Source organism: Rhincodon typus, chromosome 10 (genome assembly GCF_021869965.1).
Source record: "Rhincodon typus isolate 14 chromosome 10, sRhiTyp1.1, whole genome shotgun sequence".
In the NCBI taxonomy this organism is placed as follows: Eukaryota; Metazoa; Chordata; class Chondrichthyes; order Orectolobiformes; family Rhincodontidae; genus Rhincodon; species Rhincodon typus.
In genome coordinates, this window is record NC_063341.1 from 30,215,399 (window position 1) to 30,242,419 (window position 27,021).

General features: G+C 40.4%; 1 protein-coding gene across 8 annotated transcripts in view; it reads left to right on the forward strand.

The window, feature by feature from the left end:
* The window catches only part of raver2 (ribonucleoprotein, PTB-binding 2), a 108,376-nt gene that overhangs the window by 15,875 nt on the left and 65,480 nt on the right, over positions 1–27,021 (forward strand). For all 8 annotated transcript variants that reach the window (XR_007263015.1, XM_048601734.1, XM_048601727.1 and 5 more), the window contains exons 3-8: positions 2,689–3,158; positions 5,047–5,235; positions 10,291–10,417; positions 14,177–14,259; positions 18,808–18,903; positions 26,484–26,592. Coding sequence is in view for 7 of the 8 variants with exons in the window: in XM_048601734.1 (XP_048457691.1) it covers positions 2,689–3,158; positions 5,047–5,235; positions 10,291–10,417; positions 14,177–14,259; positions 18,808–18,903; positions 26,484–26,592 (1,074 nt within the window). In the remaining variant the exon portion in view is untranslated. The remainder of the gene's footprint in view (positions 1–2,688; positions 3,159–5,046; positions 5,236–10,290; positions 10,418–14,176; positions 14,260–18,807; positions 18,904–26,483; positions 26,593–27,021) is intronic.

Sequence of the window (27,021 nt, forward strand, 5' to 3'; positions counted from 1 at the left end):
CAATTTGACTGATCAAACTACTCAAAGTTAAACAAAACACAATTTATTCAAGCACTAATTAAAATACAACAAAAGAAAGAAGAACTAAGAATAACTTGACTCTATTGGAAAACTTAGCAGAATAAAGATATCGTAACTATTACTAATTAACTGTTCCAATATAACAACATCACAAAAACACATCCCTAGTCAAAAAAGGGAAATTCAGAAAACAGATTTTTTTTCCCCATGCAACCCAGCAACAGAGGAAAAACTGTCAAGCAAAAACTCGAGTAGCAGCCACGAGACATTTACTGCAGCTTCCAACATTGAGACTCCAAAAGCAACTGCTTAAAACTAGACCTATAAAAACTAAAAGAAAATCTAGAAATCCTGGTCTGAGAGCTGGTCACCTCAATCCAGGCTGCTTCTCTTGTTCCAACCTTTTTTTGAAAGAAATATCCAGTGCGCCACAAGCTGTTTACATTACCATAGACTGCTCAGTACCTCTCAATCAGTTTCTCTCTCGCAAGAGAAAGCAGGACATAATACTCCTGTTAAAGCCACGTTATTGTCACATCTGTAAACGCAGATTAAAGCTGTTATATGCTAACAATTTTCCGTGATTTGTTTTTGAATTGAATGTTAATTCATTTAACCTGGAACACATTCCGAATTATTTGCAGTGGCTGGCAATTGTGGCAGCTATTGCTTAGTTGATACCACTCTTGTTTCTGAGTCATGATAATCCGAGTCCCATTCAAAGATTTGAACACAAGTCATACCCTCGCTCCAGTGAGGTACTGCGAGTCATCTGTATTGCCAGAGGTATGCCATCTTTTGGATGAAACCGGGGCCATATATGCTTCCTGTGAACTTAAGTGATCCCATGGCACAATTTTGAAGAAGAGCACGGGAATTAGCTGTGGTACCTGACCAGTTTTTGTCCCTCAATCAACATTAAAATGTTTTTAAAAATTCTCAAATATTTTTTAAAAATCCTGGTCATTATTTCATTGCTGTTTGTTGTAACATGCTGTGGACAAAACACCTACTTTCTGACATTACAGTGGTGCACTTGAAATACTTTATTGGTTAAAAATTGGTGGTATTGACAATTGCCGTATAAGTGCAAATGTTTGGTTGGTCAGCTATTAAAAACACTGAACAAATGCATTATTTGAAAGAATCAGACCATTATATCAGCATTCAGTTCTGGTTAGCCTATTGAGCTTCCCTTTGTTTGACAGAAACCAAAACTGAACTGGTTCTATACTCATTGGAGTTTAGAAGGATGAGGGGGGATCTAATTGAAACTTACAGAACATTGAAACTTACAGAACACTGAATGGCCTGGACAAGTGGATGTTGGGAAGATGCTTCCATTGATAGGAGAGACTAGGACCCGAGGGCGCATCCTTTGAGTAAAGGGAAGACCTTTTAGAGCGGAGATAAGGAGAAACTTCTTCAGCCAGAGAGTGGTGAATCTATGGAATTCACTGCCACAGAAGGCTGTGGAGGCCAGGTCATTCCGTATATTTAAGACAGAGATAGATAGGTTCTTGATTATCAAGGGTTACGGGAAGAAAGCAGGAGAATGAGGTTGAGGAACTTATCAGCCATGATTGAATGGCGGAGCAGACTTGATGGGCCAAATGGCCTAATTTCTGCTCCTATGTCTTATAGTCTTACGGTCTTGTATACCTTGCTAGTCTGTAATGCATTGTGGTGTCTGTCTTAAAAAAACAGCACCCAGAGGCCTGTACTAATCCTGTGTAGCCAACCGTTTTAAAAAAAAAACTTTTATTAACAAGCAAACATGGATAAATGTATCTGAACTGAAATCATTAAATAAATTAGCTTATAGTGGAAGATGATGAAGCCTGCTTCCCTGGTGATGTAATAATTTGTATTTGGCACTTTCATTGCCATGGCCCAAGCTCAGTTCCTGGTCAGGAAATAAGAATTGTAGGGGTGGGTATGGCATAATGGTAGTGTTCCTATCTCTGCACCAGGAGGTACAAGTTCAATTCCCACGTGCTCCAGAAGTATGTTGTAACATGCAGGGTAGGAAATATCAATAACCTAGGTAATCTTGAGACCAACGTAACTTGTCTCTCCTCTTACTAAAATGAACAACAGTGGTGGGTCAGGCGGCATCCATACAGAGAGAGAGCCAGCTAACGTTTCAAGTCGAGATGTTTATGCTTGTTGATAATGTGTCTCAGCCCACTTGTGTCACCTATCATAATTTTAAGGCTTCAGATTTTTCCATTTAAGTCAGTAAAATCGAAGTAGAGCTCCTGGTTTATCAAAACCTAACTGTTTTTCCACCTCGCGTAACTTATTTATGACTTTGACTTGAATGAGTAACACCTGTAAATATAATTCCTGCTCAGTTGTATGATTGTGCAGTGGCCTGAAAAGTAGTGTGCAGAACCTGTTCTGAGAGTAATAACACAGTCACAAAAAAAGGAACTGTGTAGCAAAACTAAATTTTCAAGGGAATATTCCCTATTGTTACCCTTGAATAAGTTCCTAGTTCAGAATATAGGTTGTTGATAGTCAAACTGTTACTGCACAAACCTGATTCCTGAGTTGAAGGGATTAAGGAAATATTAATACAGGGAAGGCAGATGAATATATATGTAAGAATGATTAGAGGTTGTGATTTAACTTTTCTTGATTAAATTAGACTTTTTCTTTCAGCTTTTGTTACTTTGCTGAATGGAGAACAAGCGTTGGATGCCATTCACAAATTTCACAAGTCCAGTTTCCAGGAAAGAGAGATATCTGTTCAACTACAACCTACTGATAGCTTGCTCTGCATTACTCAGTTACCTTTGTCCTACACTCAACAACAATTTGAAGAGCTGGTCCGCCTTTACGGGAATGTGGAGAGATGTTTCCTGGTGTATAGTGAGACAACTGGTCATTCAAAGGGTTATGGTTTTGTCGAATATATGAAGAAGGACTCTGCTGCTCGAGCTAAATCTGAACTTATGGGTAAACAGCTGGGACCTTGCATACTGTATGTGCAGTGGACAGATGCTGATCATCTCTCAGCTGATTTCCTTCACTCGAAGTGCCTTTGTATAGATAAAATTCCCCACGATTATAAGGATACAACGGAGCTGACAGAGCTCTTCTCTCAGATGTTTAAGCCAGTTTTCTGTCAGGTATGTAGAGCAGGGAGGCAATGTGTCTTGGCTGTTCTTGTTCATTGGCATGTGCTGTTTGTAATTGCAGAAGTTGTAATCTTTTTAAGTTGGTTATACAGCTTTATGAATCATAATACAAATTAGATAACCTTACTTTGTGGCATTGAGAAACCATAAAACCTTTTGCCTGGGGTCTAAAGGCTTGTCATCTATTCACTTTTTAATTTCTGATTTTCATTTTTACTGTTTTACTGTTTTAAACTGTTTTGCAAAATGGACCATGACCTTGTGTTTCTAAGTTTAATTTTCCAACGATAAGTGCCAAGAGAATTTTTATCTGAAATATGAAGTAGCCTTGCATAAACTAACTAAATGTCACAATGTCAATAGTGCCTGTGCATCTTTTATGGAGGAGCTGACTTGACAGTTGGTGGGTTGGTGGATGGGTGGGTGGGCGCGGTTTCCATTGACAGGAGAAGCAAGGAACAAGATTAATTAGATGAAATGAGCTTTTTCCATGGATCTCACACTCTACTCCAACATTGGTTGCATAAATATTCCTCTAAAATCCAAAAATGATGTTCACCCATTTTGGACTTGCGTAGTTTTAATCCTGACCTGTTGTCCTTTGTGTCTCTCTTCTGTTTCTGATCTTTTTTTTCTCACTAAATTTGCTGGGTGATATGGTTATATTGGATTATTGTTTTGTCTTGAAAGTCAGAACCCAGAGTAAATAAAGGTTATTTGTAAAATTGGAAGGAATTCTTTTAATTGAACTTCTAGGTTTTGAGGGGGGGAGGGTGCGGGGTGGGAACATCAGGTCAAACCAATAAATTTTATATTTTTTTGTTGTTTTCCTTGCTGTCTTCCACTCTTGGCTTACGTGCAGCTGACTTGGAAATATGGCACTAGGACAGTTTTAATGAATACTGGATGATTCAAAATGGTATAATGTAGGTTAAAATGATTTCACCAACCACTCCTCTCCCCACCTCTCTCTACCACCACACCCCCCCACAACCCCTCACCTCTCCGAATTTGTTTTGAATAAGTTTCCTTGGATGACAGTAACTTTCCACTATCTTGTTATAGTGGCTGTTCTCCATATGTGCTGAAACAGTAAACATCCACCAACTGTTGAATTTAAGGGAAGCCCATTGCTGCCTCATCTGATTTTTGTGTGATATGTATGTATTCACATGCATTTTTTTGTTCAGCCTGGATACACTGTAACAACCAGGGAAACGGGGTCTATCTCCCCCCCCCCCCCCCCCCCTCTACTTTTCAGTTAAAAGGTCCCTCTGCCAGAGAGTGGGAAATGAATCAATTTGTTTCTTGTATGATTCTCAAACAGATTTACCAACTGAGCCAATACTATTTATTTGAACCCTCCTCATTTTCCAAGTCCTGTCTGTTTGTGTTATGTATGGCTGTAATTACAGGACAGGTGAACTTTATAAAGATTTGTGTTTTTTAAAATCTATTATGCTAGAATTTCTTGTTTCTTTTTGAAAAGTTGCTCTAGGTATTTGGACTTGTCTTTTTGGAAGCTTGTGTATCACTGAACAAGATTATCCAAAAAGGTCATATATTTTGTTTTTCAACCATTTTATTAAATCAACCCCTCTAAGACTTAAGTTCAAAAACTTCTAGTTGTCACTTCCTTCACTTGCCCAACATATGCTGCACTTGCTTTTGGGCAGAGCAGTAACGCCTAGTTTGGAAAGAAGGAATGAATTGAGCTAATTTGGAAAGTAGAGATAACAAGGTGTAGAGCTGGATGAACACAGAAGGCTGACGTTTTGGGTCTAGACCCTTCAGAAAAATTTGGAAAGTAATCCATTTTACTTTAAAGAGGGAAATAATGCTTTGTTTTAATGCACTTATTTGTCTTTTCATCTGTCAGCTTGCCCAGGCCTCAGGTAGCCATCCATCTTTTGCAGTGGTGGAGTATGAAACTGCAGACCAAGCTGAATTAGTGCAGCGATCTACTGATGGAATATTTTTTGGCGGTAGCCAAGCCCGCGTTTCATTTTGTGCACCAGGGCCTCGGGGGCGCAGTACACTCGCAGCACTTATTGCTGCTCAGAGGTTGGTAAGTCAAGTTTTTAAATCCCTTATTGGACTGAGGAATTGTATTGTCAAGCTGTAAGAACTGGAGGAATTTTGATTTTCGTTTTGTTCTTAGTTCAGTAACATTCAGGAATCTCCCTTGAGGGAGCTGAGTAGTTAGTCTCTGTTTATTTTCAAGTGTTTTAGTCAGGAGAGTTGGAAGTTGCAAGCCTACGGTTTATAATTATCACAGTTTTATGCTTGGATGCAACTATATTGCCATCTGTTTGTATTTCAAAACAAAAACTTGTATTTGTAAAGCTAAATCAATAGTCTACCAAGACTTGAATAGTCTGAGAAATTTGTTGCTTTCCCCCCACCCCCTACTTTGTCAACCTATCCACTCTCACTCCCAAAGACTGCTTCTGAGATTCAGACACCCCTGTGACCCCTCTTTCAAATAGCTAATCTTGAGCCTTGATGGTGAGTGTTGTCAGGCCTCTAAAATAGCAATGCCAGTGCCAACCCAGGGCTGTGTTCTTTATTTGAGATATTATACCAATATTGTTGGATCTTTACCAGATTCTGCAATCACATTTGAGTTGAGGATTTTTAAATGAGATATCTCGTTAAAATCCATAAATTCTACAAATATCATTCTAACAAATTACAAATGTAATCTTTTGGAAGTGCTGCAGAATATTACGAAGACGCTTAAAATAATCTGCTCACTGATGCTCAGTTTGGATTCCGCCAGGGCCATTCAGCTCGTGACCTCATTGCACCCATGGTCCAAAAGCAAGCAAAAGAGCTCACTTCTGGTGATGAAGTGAAAGTGACTGCCCGTGGCATCGAGGCTTTATGTGATCCAAGTGGCATCATGGAGCCCTAACAAAATTAGAGGTTTTGGGAATTGTGGGAGGAGCAGGAAGAGATGTCTGCTGGTTGCAGTTGCAACTAGCACAAAGGAAGATGGTTGTAGATGTGGGTCAGTCTCACCTCCCCTTGAGGACATTTCTGCAGGAGTTCTTCTGGGTAGTGTCCTAGACGCATCCATCTCAGCTGTTTCATCAAAGTTCTCTCCATCACATGATCCGAAGTAGAGATGTTTGAATGCACAAAATATTAGCAGAACGCAGAATAAACTAGGACCAGAATACAAAAAGTGTAAAAGAGTCAAAAAGGCCAGTCTAAAGGTACTATATCTGAATGCATGGAGCATTTGCAATAAAGTTGATGAATTAACAATACCAGTAGTTGCCCACAGTATTTTACGATTGCAGATACAGAGACATAGTGATCAAAGCTGGGAACTGAACATCCAAGTGTATTTGATCTTTAAGAAGAAGAGGCAAAATGGACAATGTGGTCAAGTGATGTTCTTAGTGCAAGATTAAATCATTGCAATGGTAATATTGGCCCATGAACCCCAGATGTGGAATTAGTCAAGGTGGAACTAAGAAGGAATGGGGGTGGCAGAAATTATTCTTGGAATGTACACAATGAAATTTTAAATCGGTACATTGAAGAGCCAGCTTGGGGGACAGACTATTTAGATTTATTTATTTGCATTGGAAAGGGGTTAACAAGTCTTTTGTACAACATCCTTTTGAAAATAATTGCCTGTAACATGATAGAATTCTTCATTGGGATAAAAGGTGGAGCAGTTCAAACCGAAGCTAGGAATCCAAATCTAAACAAAGGAAACTTAACAACTTCTCCTTCAAATCATCCCACTTCCTACAGACAGAGGGGGTGGCCAAGGGTACCCGCATGGGCCCAAGCTGTGCCTGCCTCTTTGTAGGATACGTGGAACAGTCCCTCTTCCGCAGTTACACTGGCCCCATCCCCCACCTCTTCCTCTGTTATATCGATGACTATCGGCGCCGCATTGTGCTCCCACGAGGAGCTCCAATACCTCTCTCCCCTTCCTGGACCCCTCCGTTTCCATTCTGGCAACCACCTGGAAACCGATATTTATTTCAAGCCTACCAACTCCCACAGCTACCTGAATACACCTCCTCTTACCCATCTTGCGGCAAGAATGCCATCTCCTCTTCCCAATTCCTTCACCTCTGCCACATCTGCTCCCGAGATGAGGCATTCCACTCACGGACATCCTAGATGTCCTCGTTTTTCAAGGACCGCAACTTCCCCTCCACAGTGGTTGAAAACACCCTCGACCACATCTCTCGCGTTTTCCGCAACTCATCCCTCATACCCCCTCCCCTCAATAACAACAAAAACAGAAACCCCCTCGTCCTCGCGTACCACCCCTCCAACCTCCGGATTCAACGCGTCATCTTCCGCCACCTGCAATCTGACCCCACTACCAAGGACATTTTTCCCTCCCCACCCTTATCTGCCTTCCAAAGGGACCGCTCTCTCTGTGACTTCCTTGTCCGCTCCACACTCCCCACTAGTCCCATCACCCCTGGCACTTTTCGCTGCAACCACAGGAAGTGCTACACTCCTCACCCCCATCCCAGGCCCCAAGAAAACCTTCCACGTTAAACAGATGTTCACCTGCACATCTGCTAATGTGGTATGTTGTATCCGCTGTTCCCGATGTGGCCTCCTCTGTCGGGGAAACCAAGCGGAGGCTTGGAGACCACTTTGTGGAACACTTACGTTCGGTTCGAGACAAACGACTGCACCTCCCAGTCGCGAACCACTTCAATTCCCCCTCCCACTCCTTGGACGACATGTCCATTCTGGGCCGCCTCCAGTGCTACAACAATGCCACCTGAAGGTTGCAGGAACAGCACCTCATGTTTCGCTTGGGAACCCTGCAGCCCAATGGTCTCAGGTGTGGACTTTACAAGCTTCAAAATCTGACCACCTCCCAAAACCAACCCAGCTCGTCCCCGCCTCCTTGACCTGTCTGTCTTTTCCCACCTATCCACTCCTCCCACCTCACTGACCAACCCCCACCCCCACCTCCTACCTACCAGCCGTATCCCTGCCTCCTTGACCTGTCTGTCTTCCCTTGACTGACCAACCCTCATCCTAACTCCCCACCTACGCTCACCTTTACTGGCTCCATCCCCGCCACCTTGACCTGTCCGTCTCCTCTCCACCTATCTGCTCTTTTATCCACCTTCCATCTACCCCTCTCTCTCTCTCTCTCTCTCTCTCTCTTTCAGAATCCCCTTCCCCTCCCCCATTTCTGAAGACGGGTCCAGACCCGAAATGTCAGCTTTCCTGCTTGGCCTGCTATGTTCCTCCAGCTCTACACCTTGTTATCTCAAACTACAAAGCAGTGTGTTGTCTGCAATCAACTGTGCAATTTCTTAAAAGGCATACCAGTAAATAGGAAATAGTTAATTTTAAAGAGCAAACGCATGTATTGCATGTTATACAAGGAAAATAGTGTTTGGTAAACCAACTGGAGTTTTTTCAGGGCGCAACTAGAAGAATAGTTGAGAGAACTAGTGGATGTAGTGTGTTTTGGATTTTTGAAGGTTTTTGATAAAGTTCAGTGTAAGAAATTGCTGTGAAAAATCAAAGATGATGGATTGCACTGATATATTAGTATGGACTGTGAATTAGTTAACAGACAGAAAACAAAGAGTAGGAGTAAATGGGTCACTTTTGTTATAGGGTACGACCAGGGTTCAGTACTTGGGTCCAACCTATTCGCTATATATGAACAATTTGGATAAGAGACTTAAGTGTAATATTAAATAAAAACTGAAAGAACTGTGGGTGCTGTAAATCAAACAAAAACAAAAATTGCTGGAAAAGCTTGGGAAGTCTGATGGCATCTGTGAGGAGACATCAGAGTTAATGTTAACTCTCATGTCTCTTCACAGATGCTGCTAGACCTGATCTTTTCCAGCAATTTCTGTTTTTTGTTTCAAGTATAATATTTCAGTTTGCTGATAAGACAGAACTAGGTGGTTGTGTGAGTGGTTGAGAATGTAAAGAGGCTTTAAAGTGATTTAGAAAAGTTGAGTGGACAAATATACAGCAAATGTATTTTCAGGGGAGGTAATGGCCGAGTAGTATTATCACTGGACTGGATCTAGGGATGATGTTTCACCTGGCCATGGGGTCACAGCCTAAGGAAATGCAGTTGAGATTACTTTGCTAATGATGAGCCTGTGGAATTCAATGCCATGTTTCTGTGGAGAACAAGTTACTGAATACATTTAAGTACAATCCTAGCAATTAAAGGTGTTAAGGTATATGGAGTGAGAGCAGGTTTACGGTTTTGAGATAGAGAATCAGCCAAGATCATTTTGAATGTGAAGCAGGCACAATGAGCTAATTGGTCTTCTACTCCTAATTTCTATGGTTTCATTCTTGACTCCTCAGATATTGAAGCAGTCAATGTCCAATGCATAAGACCTCGCGCGCACACACCAGAGGTTGCCGCTGACCAGTATACAGGTCAGTATGCTGACCAGTATACAGGTCAGTATGCCTACTGTGGCTACAGGAGCAGATCAGAGGCTGGAAATGCTGAAACAAATAATATGCCTCCTAACTCCCTAAAGTTGTCCACCATCCACAAGGCAAAGTAAGGGGTGCGATAGAATCCCTCCCGCCTCCCGGATGATTGCCGCTCTAATAATACTCAAGAAGCTTGACACCACCTCGGACAAAGCATCCCTATTGGCACCACATCCACAAACATTTATTCCCTCCCACATAGACAATCAGTAACAGCAGCGTGCATCATCGACAAGATGCGCTGCAGAAATTCACTGAGGCTCCTCAACACCTTCCAAACCATAACCATAAGCATCTAGAAGGACAAGGGCAATAAATATATGGTAACACCACCACCTGCAAGTTTCTCTAAGCTAGTCATTATCCTGACTTGGAAATATGTGGTCATTCCTTCAATGTTGCTGGGTCAAAATCCTGGAACTTCCTCCTTAACAGCATTGTGGGCATACCTATAATGGACTAGAGCAATTCAAGGAGTGCACTACTCCTTTATCGAGGGCAGTCAGGGTTGGATCAGCCAGTGTCGATGTCCCATGAATGAATAAAATAAAGGAACTCATTTATTTATGTGAAACTTTGTATGATGCATTTGTTATTGAAATGATTGGCTACGTAGCTCACTTAAAATTTCTCTTCTAAGTTGCTGAACAGCAGGAAGGGCCTTCTTCCTGAACCTAATCCGCTGCAGATTTTAAACAGCCTGGGTAATCCTGTTGCATTGCAATTACTACTGAGGCCTTACTTCCATGGGTATGCTGGCAAAAAAAGTGAGTACTGTTTCTTTATGAAGTAGTTCTGAGCTTGTGATGTTTTTCGACTCTTAACAGGATGCACCTCTCAAAGTATATTGTGATTCACAACTTCATCTGACTTATTTGAATGTTTTCATTTCTAAGTAGCTTTTTAAATCTGAGAGTTTTGATGGGTGAAAGTGTTTGAAAGAGTTCAGCATTTAGAAGGCACAAATAAGCACTTTATTTCCATGTGTATTCACTTACTTTTGAATTCTTCAGATGAAATTTGATATCTAATATGATCACTTGTAACTTGAGCAGTAAAGACTCATAGCATAGAGTATTGGAGTTCAGCCCACTTATTTTTTTGTGCTGACCCTTGTTGGAGCAATCCAAAACTCATGTTTTTTTTTTCCCCCCCCCACAGCATTGTTTTGTGCTCTAATAATCCAAATATTTATGGAATTTTAAAAAGTGTCAATGTTGCTGCCTTAATCACCCAGGTGGTACATCAGTCTATGCATAGACATTTTCACAAAGTTCCTTCTTACACTTTGGAAGTGTTTTAACTTGACGCTTAAGTCACTGACTCCAAACCAGTGAAAATATCCTTTCACGTTCAGTTTAGCAGAAACACTTAGTAATTCCATAAGCTTCTATCCAGTTTTCACATTGTCCTCTGATTCAAGTACCTTTTTTTAATTTCTTCTCATAAATAGTAACTTGCCATTTCTGGCATTTTCTTGCCAAACTTCTTTATATTTTCTGTTACACTGATGTCTTCTGTCTAGTGGAAAATCCAGAATTGCACTTAGTACTGTAACTGTGGACTGATCTGTATTTTGTCCAAATTTATCAAGTGTTCTTTGTCCTTATACTCTTGGTTCCTGTTTCTGTCTCTCCCTGTCTGCAATCAAACTTCCAGATAATTATATGCTTGACCATTTCAATCTGTGATAATCCATATCCTCTTTGCAGTCAGACCATCAGAAATAAGATCAGGAGTTGACTGCTTGACCCCTCACCTGGTGTGCCATTGAATAGGATCATAGCTGATCTGACATTCCTCAAGCCCACTTTCCTGCATTTTTCCTTCATAACCCTTGATTCCTTTACTGATCAAGAATCTGTCTATTTCAGACTTCAGTGTACGTGGGGACTTTCCCCTCACAGCTCTCTGTGGCAAGAAATTCCAAACAGCCTCAAACCTCAGAAGAAACTCCTTCTCATCCAGTCTTAAATTGGTGCCCCTTAATTCTGAGACTGTGCCCACTGGAGATTAAATAGTCTTTTGATTAAATGTATTTACCCATTCCCTTACATTTTGACAGGAAAATTTTATAGGCATATATTTGTCAGTTATCATCTTCATTCCGTAAACCTGTTTGTTTTTCTGAGGTCTTTTATGATCCCTCTGCTCTGTGCTGATTTTTGCTCTGTCGTCATATTAAATTCTGTGGCTACAAGAGCAGATCAGAGGCTAGTAATCCTGTAGTGAGTAACTTGCCTCCCATCCACCATATTCAGGTGCAAATCACAACAGCGTCTAATCTCCATGGGATACTGTATCTAACTAATTTTCATGAAATTGTTTTTAATCTACTGTGATTTGCTACATTTCCTCATGTTCTATATGGTTGATGTTTTCAATAATTATCTTGAAACATTTCACTGCATTCTGACAATTCACGTACAGTGCATCTATTTCATTGAGTTTACTTTCCTAATTGGTCTCCTTTTTTTTTGGAGAAGACTTTCGCATTTGTGAATATGCTTTGTCTTTAACAAGCAGGTGATCAAGAAAATACTTGAACATTTTTATCCTTGTATGTGTTTGAACTCTGCTCAAATAGCTAACTCGAATTGTTAAAAGTCACGTGGTGGCAGGAAGTTCTATTGTGATTTCCCATCACCTTTATATTGTAACGTTGACTTTGGTACTTGAGGAACCTGTCACATGAATAGCATGAACATTTGAAGTTTGAAGTACTCACGTTTGTCTGGATTCTGTCAGTGTAGTCACATTAACAGGACATTTAGCTTTGCACCTACACTGTGTAATTTAACGGTCTCTTTGGATATTGAGCACAAGTCGACCCCTTTTTTTAAACAAAAACTGCAGATGCTGGAAATCAGAAACAGAAATTGCTGGAGAATAACTCTGCAGATCTGGCACGTCTGTTGAGAGAAAGCAGGGTCACAGGACTTGAAACATTAACTCTGCTTTCTCTCAACAGATGCTGCCAAAACTGCTGAGTGTTTTTCCAGCAATTTCTTGTTTTTGTTCAATCGTTTTTAAGTTAGTGAGTACGCATGGCCATGCAAAAAGGGTCAATGTCCCAGTGCATTGATCATACAATAACGGGCATTGTTGAGTTTTTATTTACATAAAACAAAATCTTTTTCACTCAGATGGGGATCAGATCTCTTACCTTGTTGGACTCTGTCAACAATGTGACCCAAAGACAACAGCATTAATAGGCCTAAGCGATGATCTGCAGAACGGATTCTCTATGAAACCATGCTCAAACTGGAGCTGCTAGTAATAAGCTAGTGGTTTAATATTTCTCAATCTCCCTTTACTTAAAATCAGTTGGGCCAATGGGCTGAGGAGTGGCAGATGGAGTTTAATTTGGATAATGTCGGGTATTGCATTACAACACAAACAAGGACAGAACTTGTACAATTAATGATAGGCCCGTGGGGTATGTTGTAGAATAGAGACCTAGGGGTTCAGGTACATAATTCTTTGAAATTTGTTTCACAGACAGGATGGTTAAGAAGATGTCTAGCATGCTTGCCTTCATTGCTGAGACCTTTGAGTATAGGAGTTGAGATATCATGTTGAAATTGTACAGGATGTTGGTGTGGCCTCTTCTTGAGTACTGTGTGCAGTTCTGGTTGCTCTGTTATAGGAAGGATATTATTAAACTAGAGGATTCAGAAAAGATTTACCAGGACATTGCTGGGAATAGAGGGTTTGAGACATAAAAATATGTTGGAAAGATTGGGGCATTTTTCACTGCAGCACAGGAGGTTGAGGGGTGACCTTAGAGATTTATAAAACTATGATGGGCACAGATAAGGTGAATGACAAGGATCCTTCTCCTGGGGTGGGGGAAGTTCAAAACTAGGGGGCATATTTTTAAGGTGATAGGAGAAAGAATTAAAAAGGACGTGAGGCAACTTTTTTTACACTGTGATTTGTGTATGGGATGAACTGCCAGGCGAAGTGGTGGATGCAGGTACAGTTAGTGTTTAAAAGACATTTGGATAAGTTCATGAGTAGAAAAGATTTGGAATGATATGGGTCAATTGTAGGCAAGTGGGACTAGTTTAGTTTGGAAACAATGTTGGCATGGACTGGTTGGACTGAAGGGTCTGTTTCCATGCTGTATGACTCTGACTTTATAAAGCACCTAAGCTAAGAATTGGATGAAACTCTGGGTCAACTTGATAAATTTGAATGTGGCCTCCATTGACTGAGGAGTAGGAAGAAACAGATGAATTCTTCTGATGTTTTACATGATAGGAAAAAAGCCTCAGGTGTGATTATTACCACAAGCATGGTTTGGCAACATTCACTGTATAGGGTCACAATATTTTGTTGGACTAGACATTTAGAGGGGTGCTAACCTTTGTGTAAATATCAATTGTAAGTTTTCATGCCATTTAAAGAAAGTTTTTCTGTACTCTATAGTGGTGCAATTTGGAATGAATGATTAGATTGTGAACTACATACAAGCAATTTGTTTCTTCAGATTAACCTGTAATCTGATATGATCTTTCTAGGTATTTTGGGAAATACTAGCAACGTGCCAGTTCTGCCAAATCCTGTACTGACTGCAGCCCTACTTCAGATAAATCAAACACAGGTAACTTCAAATAGAAACCATGCTTTCAGAAATGTATTCAAACATATAAAGCACACTTTGATAAATGCAGACAGTGCATTCAAGCTTAGTCTGGCTGAATTGTCAGATATAAGCTAGTGAAATTCTGCTAGACCGTGTCTTGGGTAGATTCCTTCAATAAAACTGGCAGGCAGTGGAAACTCCCAATTTTTGGTCTAGTGCATGTGACATGGCAGTAACTTTGGTAGGATGAGGGGGTTCCCTCAGCACCTCGCTTCCATGTAATCTTATGGAGATTTTAGGAATCCAAGCACCTTGCATGCCATCGGTTACTTTGAAATGCTGTGACAGGTACTAACTTAAAATTTCTTATACTTGTCTACTGGGGGGAAAAAAAAAAAGTGTTGTTAGAGTCATTAGTCTTTTATTCAACAAGACAATTTACAAGATACCCCAAAGTAAAGGGAAATCCACATTCTTTATATGAGAAGAAATTGTTGATTGGTTTGCAAATCTACTCTGGTAAAAACATTGCCATGCGAATGCACCAGTTAATGAGGCTGTTTCGCTTTGTTTAAAATTTAAACCAGACAGAATAAGAAAGGATATGGAGAATGGCTGACGCATATTCCTTTGAAACTGGTGCAGTATGTGTTTATGATCTTTCTATTACAAAGAACTGGACCCTGTTTATTAATAAATGTAGCTTCCAGTGCACCTCCAAGTGCAACATGATGGGTCAAGTGTTTGGTAATTGCCTTCTGTCCCTTCTTAGGCAATGCTCTTCTGTCAATTCCCATGCTTGGCTAGGGAGGAAATATCCTTTTTTTAAAATTGCTCATGAAACCCCAAGAATCTGATTTTTCTTTGAAGACTTCTTCTGTCGTCTGTTCCCAAAGAATGTTTGGTATGATGGGCTTTTCTTTCAAATGGCTAATTTCTTGCTTGACTAGAGACTCACTTGTATTTCCTTGTTGGCCACTCTAGCAATACTGCTGACGGGGAGGAGATAGAGTGGAGTTGTTACCGGAAGTGTTGGCTATGAATTTTGACGGCCGTGAGTGTCTATCTGAAGGAAAATGTGTGCATAGCTAGATGTGCAGGGATCTTGGAGGTTTTTTTATAAGAAACAATTTCTTGAAGTCAAAAATACGTTTTCACCTGCAGTGAAAAAATATGCCATTCTTCCTCCCATTGGCTCCCACCCACCCCTTCTCTCCAGCCTTTTCGCCCACCCTCCTCCTTTCTGTACAAGAAGTATTCATTTAATTTACACGCTGAGTGAATATCAGTACGCCATATGATGTGGGATAAGTATAAAATCCTGTCTCTTCTGGTCCATCTCCTCCATCTAATCATAAACCAATGAATCATTTCATGAGTGATTGTGACTGAGAGTTCTTAATTTTGATTCTTCATCTTGGTAATGTTGAAGATAATTGCTTCTTCCATTCTCCTCCATAAGTCAACCATGGATAACCAAAGAAATTAGGGACAGTATTAAGTTGGAAAAAATACGTATAAGGAGGCCAAAGTCAGTGATATCCCTGAAGATTGGGATAAATTCAGAATCTAGCAAAGAAGAATTAAAATGATTATCAAGACAGAAAATAAACTGAGGACAAACTAGTGAGGAAATATAAAAACTAAAAAGAGCTTCTTTAAATATCTAAGAAAGGATAGATAGGTCAAAGTGAGCATAGGCCATTTTGGAATTTTTTTTTTATTCATTCGTGGGATGAGGGTGTTGCTGGCCGGCAGCATTTATTGCCCGTCCTTAATTGCCCAGAGGAGGTTTCAGAGTCAACCACATTGCTATGGATCTGGAATCACATGCAGGCCAGACCAGGTAAGGATGGCAGTTTCCTTCCCTAAAGGACATTAGTGAACCAGATGGGTTTTTCCGACAATCAACAATGGATCCATGGTCATCATTAGACTCTTAATTCCAGATATTTATTGAATTCAAATTCCACCGTCTGCCATGGTGGAATTCAAACCCACGAGATTATCCGGGTCTCTGGCTTAACAGCCCAGCGATAATACCACTAGGCCATCGCCTCCCCTAAAAGTGAAACTAGGGAGACCATTTTTGGGAACAGTGAAATGATGGAGGAGTTAAACAGATATTTTGCATCCATCTCTATGGGGAAGATGCATCGACCATCCCGTTAATGCTGAGGAATATGGGGAACGAATTGAGAACCACCACCATCATTAGAGAAGTAGTATTAGGCAATCTAGTAGGGCTAAAGGTAGATAGATTGTCTGGACCTACTTCCTAGGATTGTAAAAGAGATACAGATTGTACAGAGATAGCGGATGCTTTGGTTGCAACTTCCCAAAAATTGTTGGATTCTGGAGAAGTGCGAGAGTATTAATACTGTGTCTGACTTTCTTGGCTAGCCATGGTTGACTTATGGAGGAGAATGGAAGCAGCAATTATCTGCAGCATAACCAAGATGAAGGCGCAAAATTAAGAACTGTTAATATGACAACCCTGTTCAAAAAGGGAGGGATACGAAAAGTGGGTAGCAGTAGGCTGATTAGCCTAACATCAATTATATTGGAATCAATTATTTAAGGAACACACTGAACATTTGGAAAATTGTGATCTAATCAAGTAGAATCAGCATGCCTTCATGAAAGGGTAATAGTGTCTGACTAATTTAGAGTTTTTCTAGAAGTCTGAACCAGAGTGAGCAGAGAAGAACTAGTAGATGTATTGTACTTGGATTTCAAGAAGGTGCTCAACAAGATACTTAACAAAATGATGGTGCAATGATAACAACCCCGCCCCACCCTCTCAATGTTGGTAACGCTGAATAACTGACTGGTTATTGACTTAAGAAAGAAAGGAGGAGAACATGTCCCCATCTACATCAACAGAGCGGAAGTTGATGTGGGTTGAGTGTGTCAAGTTCTTAGGAGTGACAATAACCGACCGTCTGTCCTGGACTTAACCGTGCAGATGTGACAGTGAAGAAGGCACAGCAATGCCTCTACTTTCTTAGGCGGCTCAGGAAATTTGGCATGTCCGTAAAGACCCTCACCAACTTTTACAGATGCACCATAGAAAGCATACTGTCTGGGTGCATCATGGCCTGGTATAGCAATTGCTGTGCCCAGGACCGTATTTTTAAAAAAAACAACTACAGTAGGTTCTGTGCATAGCCCAGGCCATCACAGACGCCACCCTCCCATCCATGAATTCCATTTATACATCTTGTTTCTGCGGAAAGGCTGCCAACATCATCAAATACCCATGCCACCCCAGTAATGCTCTCCTACAACCTCTTCCATCAGGCAGAAGATACAGAAGCTTGAACACCTGCACCAGCAGGTTCAAGAACAGCTTCTCCCCTGCTGCTGTTAGACTGATGTATGGACTCTAACTTAAAATAATGCTAAAATAATGTTAATCTTGTCTAGCACGTGTCCTGTATGCCTTACTTTATGCAAGTTTTATTTCGCCCTACGATCTGTATGTCCTTGCTTACTATGATCTACCTATACTGCTCACAAACAAAGCTTTTCACTGTACTTAGGTCCACATGACATAAAGTCACATCTAATCAAAAGTTTGTCATGTGCTAGGATCCCATGGTATTGGATGTAGTATATAGCATGAATAGAGAATTGGCTCATGGGCATGAAACAGTGAGTGGGAATAAGGGCTGCTTATTTAGATTGGTGACCTGTAACCAGTTGGGTTCTACAGGGATCAGTGCTGGAATCACAGCTGTTTGCAATATATGTTAGACTTGGAGAAATGAAGTGATTGTACTGTAGCCAAATTTTGCAGAAAACACACATAGGTGGAAAGGCAAATTGAGAGGGATGCAAACAGTTTAGAGAGATATTGATACGTTAAATAAGTGGGTGAAAAGTTGGCAAATGCAGTATGATGTGAAGAAATGTTATTCATTTTGGAAGGCAGAACAAAAGAATGGGATGTTATTTAAATGGAGGAAATCTGCAGAAAGCTGCAACACACGGAGACTTTGGGGTTGTTGTGCATGAGATGCAGAAAGCTAGCACACGGATGCTGCAGGTAATCTGGAAGGCAAATGGAATGCTAGTCCTTAATTTGAGGGCACTGGAGTATAAGAGTAGAGAAGTCTTCCTGCAGCTGTACAAGGTGCTGGTGAGATCACAAATGCAGCACTGAGCAGTTTTGGTCCCCTTATTTAAGGAAAGATATCATTTTATTGGAGGCAGGTCAGAGAAGGTTCACCAAGGTGATCCCCAGTATGGAGAGATTGTCTTATGGATTGTCAGCTGTGGGGGGGCAGAGTCCTTGTTTATATTTAAGGCTGACATAGATCCTTGATTATTAGGGCAGGAAAGTGGAGATGAGGAATGTTGGATCAGCCCCGTGATCTTATTGAATGATGGAGCAGGTTTAAGGGGCTGACTGGCCTACTTCTGTTCCTATATTTTATAGCCTTATTCCTCAACGTTTACTGAAAACAAAGTATTGTTCCCATGCTATGTTATTGTACGACTTGAATTAATTTGGTTTATGTATCATTGTGTTGTGTGACCAACTTCATTTTAATTTCTTAGAATGCTGTGTTGGGAAATGGAGTGTTTCAGAATCTAGTACAAATGCAAGCAGCACAACAGCAGCTCCTGAACAAGAAGAATCCAGCAATCAGCAATGTGAGTTAATGTTTAGATTCTAGCTGACATAATCTCAAATCCTTAACTGTATTTATGTTATGTTTCTTCTCAGTGCTGTTTTGTTCTTGGCATTCACCCATTTCTCCTGAATGCATCAATTTGTGCATTAGCATGATTGCGCAGATCTTATGGCTATATGCAATGGCCTTTGTGTAAAGTTTGATTGTGAGAGTTGGCAGGGATGTCAGTTGGAGGCGGTAAGAGGGAAACTTTTGAATTAACAACCGATATCTTATTTACGGTTTTCACACGTCACTGAGTTTGCCATACTTCTTAGATGCACTCAGATGTTTGTAAGTCTTATGACAATTTTACGGACTTGTTTTATTCCCGTTTTGGAGAATTCTGTTCCATATGACACTACTATCCTATGACTCTTATAAACCCATTGCAAGTAAGAAAAATAGTAATTCGTATTGTCTTAATTCACTGGCTAGTATTGTATGTTAAATTAGCACATTTTAAAAATTAATTTTTGTTACTTGCAAACTTCAGACAAGTGTTTTGTGAAATGATCACACCTCCTCCGAGATCATTTCAGCTCATGTAGATCATTATAATGAGTTCTTATTCCCAACACCTTTTTTTGAAGTGCTTATTCTTGCCTTGAGATCCAGCTAAATTTTGATAAAACACTGGAAAATTAACAAGTCCTGCCTGGTAAATGCCTCCAGCAAAGTATAAGCATCCTATTATATGCAAGTGATAAAGCACCAACCTTTTGATCTTATTTTAAATTGAAAAATCAAACACTTCAAATTTGACACATCTCTTCAGAGGCTACATTCTTGAACCAGCAATTTTTTTTTAACGTATCTATTCTGAAGCTCCTAATCTTTTGAAAGTAACTTTTTCCAGACACAACAAAATGCTCCTTCCATTAAAGGAAACTGATGATGATTAATTGTTTTTCTTGAAATTTCAAATTTTTTTTCTTATGAAGTATTCAGTGTTTTCCCCCCGATCTTTAAACCCTTTTTCACAAATCAAAAAGGAAGGGAGGCAGAAAAAAGAAAACAATAGGCTGGTTAGCTTCATGTCTGCCATTACGAAAGCATTGGAATTGATCATCAAGAGATTATAACTTTACACTTGATAAGACTCCGTTGGAAACATCAGCATAGTTTCATAAAAGGAAAACCAAAAGAACCATGGATGCTGTAAATCAGAGACAAAAATAGAAATTGTTAGAAAAGCTCAGCAGGTTTGGCAGCATCTGTGGAGAGAAATCAGAGTTAGTGTTTTGGGTTGAGTGACCCTTCCTCAAACATAATAGGAAACCCATTTAATCAACTTAGTGTTCTTTGTCAGAATAACGTACTTGAGAGTAAAAGAATGCCTGTAGATCTTCTATACTGGGACTTCCTCAAGGCACTTAGTAAGGTGCCCTATTAAAGGTTATTGCGGAAAATAAGAGCTCGTGATGTCGAGGGTAACGTTAGATTGGCTGGAGGAAAGTAGAAAGTGTGCAGAAATGGGTCTTCGTTTGATTAGCAGGATGTGATAGGTAGAGTTCCATGGGGATCTTTGCTAATCTTTCAGCTTTGTACAGCTTACATCAGTGACTTAAATGAGAGGGAATGCATGATATCCCTTCCCACATTGCTGCTGCTCATACCCCTCAGTACTGCTACCAAACCCTTTCCCCTCCCCCTCAAAAAAGTCAATGAGATCAAGTACAGTCTAACATTGTTAGCTGCTAATAAAATAAACATGGAAAATGGGCATTGAGAAGAGTTTAGAGGCTGAAACAATGTTGTGCTGAGTTAAATGTGTGGGGAAGAATGTAGCAGATGATGTTTAACGTTTGGACATGAGATTTTCCTTTGGTAAGGTAAGTATGAAAAGGTGTTTTTGGGACGTCCTTGGCAAGACTATACTTACAGTACTGTTTTGATCTTCTTGACTGATGGAACCTATGTCTGGAGAGGAGGGGTGCTGCTAAGGTTGTTAGATTTGTTTGCTAAATTTGAAGGGTTTTTCCATGAAGGATTCAGTGCAATGGACCTACATTCTCGAACATTTAGTGAATGAAGAGGTAGTGTAATTGGCACAATTCTGAAGAGGCTTAATTTCACCTCCAAGTTGTTTATACATATTATAAACAACAGGGGTCCTAGCACTGATCTCTGCGGAACAGCACTGGTCATAGATCTCCAGTCGAGAAAGTACACTTTCACCGCTACTGTCTATCTTTTATGACTGAGTCAGTTCAATATCCAGCTTACCAGCTCACTGCAGATCCCATGTGACTTCAATTTTTGATTAGATTGAAATAACTTTCTCAATGCAGGATCCATTTGTTGCATTTCTATTAAAGAAGATAGACTAAACCTGTTGGTCTCGTTGTCTTTTTCCCCTCATTCTTTTCAGTTAAACATTTTTGAAAAATCAGATCTGAATTTTGAAGTCCTCTCTTGAAATTGTTCCCCCTTTTTCACAGGCTACTCTTGTCTTCCCTTCTAAATCTGTACGCCTGAGAAATAGTCACAACGTAGCGTATATTTCACTTCAATTTGTTGTTCCACCACATTTGGTGAGACCAATATTTTTGAACAAACCATGTCATTTGCCAAGGTAGTTTCAATCCCTTTATAAGGATTTGTTGCACTGTTCACTGCAATTTCTCAATTGCGAAGTCACTCTTCAGTCCACCTCTATGTATTGGATCTGGTATGTAACATTCCTGCGCAATTCCAATTAACTAAACTATAAAATGTACGCCATTTGGCATCTTAAGTCTGTCCTGCCATTCCATGAGGTCATGGGTGATCTGATAATCCTCACCTCTACTTTTCCTGCCTTTTTCCCCCGTAAACCCTTGATTTCTTTACTGATTAAAAATCTGTTTCCCAGACTTAAATATTCTTAGCCTGTCTTGACAGCACTCTGCGATAAAGAATTTCACAGATCCATCAACCTCTGAAAGAAGAAATTCCTCCTCATCTGTCTTAAATGGGCAACCCCTTACTCTGAGATTGTGCTTGAAAAAACTCCACAGAGGCCAATTCTGTCACCAAGTTGCCCTTGTTTACATGTTCTTGGTATTTGACATTGGTCTGGCCTCCTCCAAGCCAGCTCCAAGAGAGCAGAATCTCTGACACTGTTTATATGTCAGCCAGGGCTGTCTGATTGGACCAGGTTAACAGTCCCAGTCAGGGAACTCTTATAAGGTCTACCTGGCTGATCTCATTACAATAACTACATCTCTCCGCCTCTAAGTCCGGGGAAGTAGGCATGTTCTTTCTTGTAGCCTGTCTGGCGTTTTTGCACCAGGTCTAGTTCCTTCAATTCAGCCTTGGATGCAGGCAGCGTGTACTGGATCATAGCCTGCCTCTTAAGCCCAGAGTGTGTCAATTATCCTATTCCTAAGGTAGAGTATGAGGTGCTGCTCCTCAAGTTTCTGGGTGATGTCATTATGACACTGAAGGAGGCCCAGGATGCACGTTCCCTAGGGATTGGATGGGGGAGTTGAAGTGGTTCAGGACTGGAAGGTGTTGTTGTTTGTCGTGAACAGAGCACAGGCACTCTACAAAGTGGTCTCTGCTTGATCTCGCCGATGTCGAGGAGGCTACGTTGGGAGCAGCAGATCCAATGGACCACGTTGACAGATGTGCAGGTGAACTGCATCTGCCTGATGTGGAAGGTTTGTTTGGTGCCTTGAATGGAGGTGTAGGGGCAGGTGTAGCACTTCCTGCAGTTGCAGGGAAAGGTGCCGGGGCTAGTGGGAGTGTGACGTGGACGAGTAGTCACAGAGAGAGCGGTCCCTATGAAAGGCAGATAGGGATGGGGAGGGAAATATATCTTTGGTTGTGGGGTTGGATTGTAGGCGGCGGAAGTGGCGGAGAATGATATGTTGAATACGGAGGTTAGTGGGATGATATGTGAGAACGGGGGGATTCTGTCTTTGTTTTTGGAGGGGAGGAGATATGAAGGCAGAGGTGCGGGAAACGCAAGAGATGCGGTCAAAAGCATTTTCAGCCACTGAAGGGGTGAACTTGTGGTCCTTGAAATAAGATGACATCTAGGATGTTCGGGAGCAGAACGCCCCATCCTAGGAGCAGACGAGGCTGAGGCAGAGACGCTGTCTGTCTTGTCTTCGAGTCATAAATTTAATAATATAAGCATCTCATCAATTAACTCCATTGGCATCCTGCTAGGTTCTTAACTAATTTACATACTTTCTTGGAGCTGGTGTATTAAGGTAACTGTTCCAAATGTCCTTCTGACTTTTTTTTAAAGTAATAAGTTATCTTCACAACTGAAGTGAAATCCGTAGAATAAAAATGAAGAGCTATGGATGCTGGAAATCTGAAACAAACACCAAGTGCTGGAAAATCTCAGCAGGTCTGACAGCACCTGTAGGGGAAAAAAAAACATTATTATTAAATCTGAATGCAGAAATTACGAAGGCGTGAAGTACAAATTGGCTGAGGTGGTTTGGGAAGTATATTAAAAGGCATGATTTTACATAAGCCAATAGACAGTTCTTTAAAAGAACTATTTCATGGCTTACAGAAATTATAAAATCATCAATGGTACAAAAACTCAGTCATTCAACAGTGGCTGACAATGGAGGGTTAAGGACTATATAAAATTAAAAGAAAAGGCATATACATATGCTAGAAATAGCAGTTCATCTGAAGATTGGGAGGTTTTAAAGCATATAGCAAAGGAGGATTAAGCAACAGATGAGTAAAGAGAATAGGATATGAATACAATATAGGAAAAGCATGACTAAAAGCTTCTATGGGCACATTAGTTTTGGCCCATCGTTACCTTTTTAATGTCGATCCATTACAAAAAGTGTTAGGAGAATTTATAACCAGAACATGGCTAAATAATTACATTGCCTGATTTTACTGAGGATGTTACAAGAAATCTCCCAGAATTAGAAATCCAAGATACCAGGGAGAGTGAGGAATTGAATTAAATAAGTTATTATTTGGATCGTACTGGAGAACCTAATGGGGCTGAAAGCTGACCAGTACTCTGGACATGATACTTTATATCCAGGGTGTTAAAGAAGTAATTTTAAAGATAGTTAATATGCTGGTAATCATCTTCCAAAATTCCATAGTTTCTGGGGTCATTCTCAGTGATTGGAAGCTAGCAAATATCACCTCACTCTCTTAGGGGGAGTGAGAGAAAATGAGGAACCACAGCCATGTTCGCCTTGCATCAGTAGTAGAGAAAATGTTAAACACTTGTAAAGGATGTTCAGAATAAACATCAATGATTTTAACGTGGGGACAAAATATTATAATTCCAGACTTGTGGTTGATACAAAACTTAGAAATATATTGTCAGGACTGGAAGGTTATCTGTTTGGAAGCCAAAGGAGATAATAGAATGTACTGGTTCAAGAACGAATTACAGAAGTACAGGAATACTGTGAAAAGTTTTTACAGTGGCTGTCTTCTAATGGTGCCATCATAGGTGCAAGTAACCCCCCCCCGGTACAAATCTGGGATACAAAAGACGAATGAAAAGAAAGTAGTAGCATTACTTATTGTCTAAAAAAATAAGTTAGAACTAAGATAATTATAACGTAGTTAAGGGATTGATGTTACAGTTTAGTAAGGAATTTCAAATAGCAGCAACTCAGCACATGGTCTGACCACCCGCACCAGACCCCAGTCTAACAACTGTCCTGCTCCACTCCAACCTCCAGTCCGCTCCGCGCCAGCACTCAGCTGGACAAGGAAAGTTGTGCTGCTCCGAGACTGCTAAAAGGAGAGGGAAGATTAAAGCAAATCAGGCGGAACAAAGGAGCTCCGGGTGGAGTGTCTTACTCTGCTGCCATCTTGCTGTTACTAAGGAGGCTCTTTAAAGAAAGATGTTAGGTTTAGGAAAGGAATTCCAGATCTTGGGCCCTGGATGTCTGTAACCACCACTTCGATGATGGACTAAATTCGTGGGAAATATAACGAACCCTATCGTTTGAGGGTCATAGTTTGTAGAAGTTTAAAATGCTGGAAAACAGTTACAGATACAGCAGGGATATTGAAGGTTTTGATCATGAACGTAAGAAATTTAAAATGAAGTTGGTAGACCAGCATGTTGAGAAAAGAAGCTGGATGTTATCTTTGTATTCCATAATGATCCTGGAATAGGAAGCATGGCTTGTGTGTTTGTGATCCCAGCACGTCGACCTCCTGGCGATTTTCTGCTTTTTCACTGAACATTATTTTCTCGTTCATTCCCTGACACAAAGGCACATGTTAACTTTCTCCGTGGACTCTATGTAAAAAGCTGCCTCTTCTAGTTACTGTAAACATGTGCTGGAATGGATCTCTTAAATTTCAATTGCCCTGGCCTCTTGGTAGGTTGTAAATGCTCAACTTGGTAAACACTGGAGCAATTATTTTACCAAATAATTGTGACTTAAGCTGAATGACAAGACCAAGATAGCTTGGAAATGTTGTTTTGACCCACTGGTTTAAGGGTTTCTGACCCTTAAGGAATGATCCTCCTTCCCCTTATAAAAGAACAAGTCACGCTTGCAGAGCTGAGAACTTTCAAATCCAGTATTTTACATACAGGTACATTGGCAGCACAGATGAAGGTGAAAATGTATTTGAGGAGAATAATCACTGCAGAACTATTGTGGCAAATTTTGTTTCAAAGGTTAAACCATGGGGTGAAGAGATTTTGTTCCTCCTGGAGCAGCAACCAAAGGGTGTCCTTTTGCAAGTGAGATGTGAACAACCTGAGATTGATGGTAATTATCAGAGGTTACCTTCTCAGTGATTTTGTAAATGAGGCTGTTGAGAGAATTAATTCATTTAGAAGTCATTAAACCTGTGTGACAAAGCTGTATTTTAAGGTCTAGTTTTGCATTAAAAGCAGTTTGCTGGAGTCAGCAATTTATTGAAAGCTGACCTGTAGCCCCAACGCATTGCCCATTGCAGAAAACAAAAATTGTTTTGCAATGTGAATTTAAACAAAATTGAACTCCGGGTGCAGCACGCAAGTTTTGCTTTAGCAGTAGTTTTTGCATGATGACCAACCACCGTGAGCAGGTGAAAAAGAATGAGAAGAAAGGATCCTGAATGTGTAGGAGCGATTAAGCTGAACCAGGTGGAAGGTACTTGATTCCAACAGCACTGATAGTAATTATCAAAATTGTACTGACTACTAACAGTGCTGCTGGTAGAACTTTATGCCCAAGAGTTATGCAGTCACTTGCTGTTGAACTATTTGTACCTGGTAGTAATAGTTGTAATGACCAGATGTGGCACCAATAACTAGTGATTGTACAATTTTGCTGTCAATAATACTGTTACTAGACAGAACCCATTGCATAGTTGAACTGTGAGCTTCAATCAGTATTTTGACCTCTCACAACAGGACCAGCTGATATTTGGACCAAGGACTGTTGAGTCCGTGTTTTGGGGCTATCTTATGGGACAGTGTTTCTAAACCACTTAAGATTGGCTCTTGGAAGGTATCCAAGCTGCACAGATTCCTTTTCCTTAATGGGAAAAGGAGAAAACATAATGGAGCAAGAGAAATGAGGGGAAATTCTGATTTATTTTTAACATTTTTATTTCCAGAAGCCCGGTTTACTCGGAGATCCATCTGTTTTACTTCAAGCGGCTTTGGGCCGAGGGCCAACTGCAGTGATGAACCCTGGGAAAGGAATTTTGGCTGAATCACCAACTGGTAAATTCAGAAACTTCCAAGCAGTGCAGCTGTAAAACTACCTCGAACCAAAGATGAAGCTGTTTGAGCAATGAATGAAATGAGTTATGCAAGGGCTCAAATCAGACCTACAACAAATCATTATTGAGTTGCAGTGCCCATGACAGTTGTCATGGCAACCAATAAATAGCAAGAGTCTGTGTGCTGGTATCTGAGAACGATCTGTATGCCAGCAAATGAAAGATGTGCTGATGTAATAGTCATAGTATGGAAAATGACTATGCAAATATGATGAAGCTAGCCTCATATTCTAAATGTCCTTTCTGGGGGAGTATATAGTATGATCATTAACAGTCCTCTTGGTTTCTGACTGTGAGCATATTTAGTGAAGTGAGGCAGCCAAACGTGCACCTGCCTATTTGCTGTTGTAAAATTAAATTTACATTATTG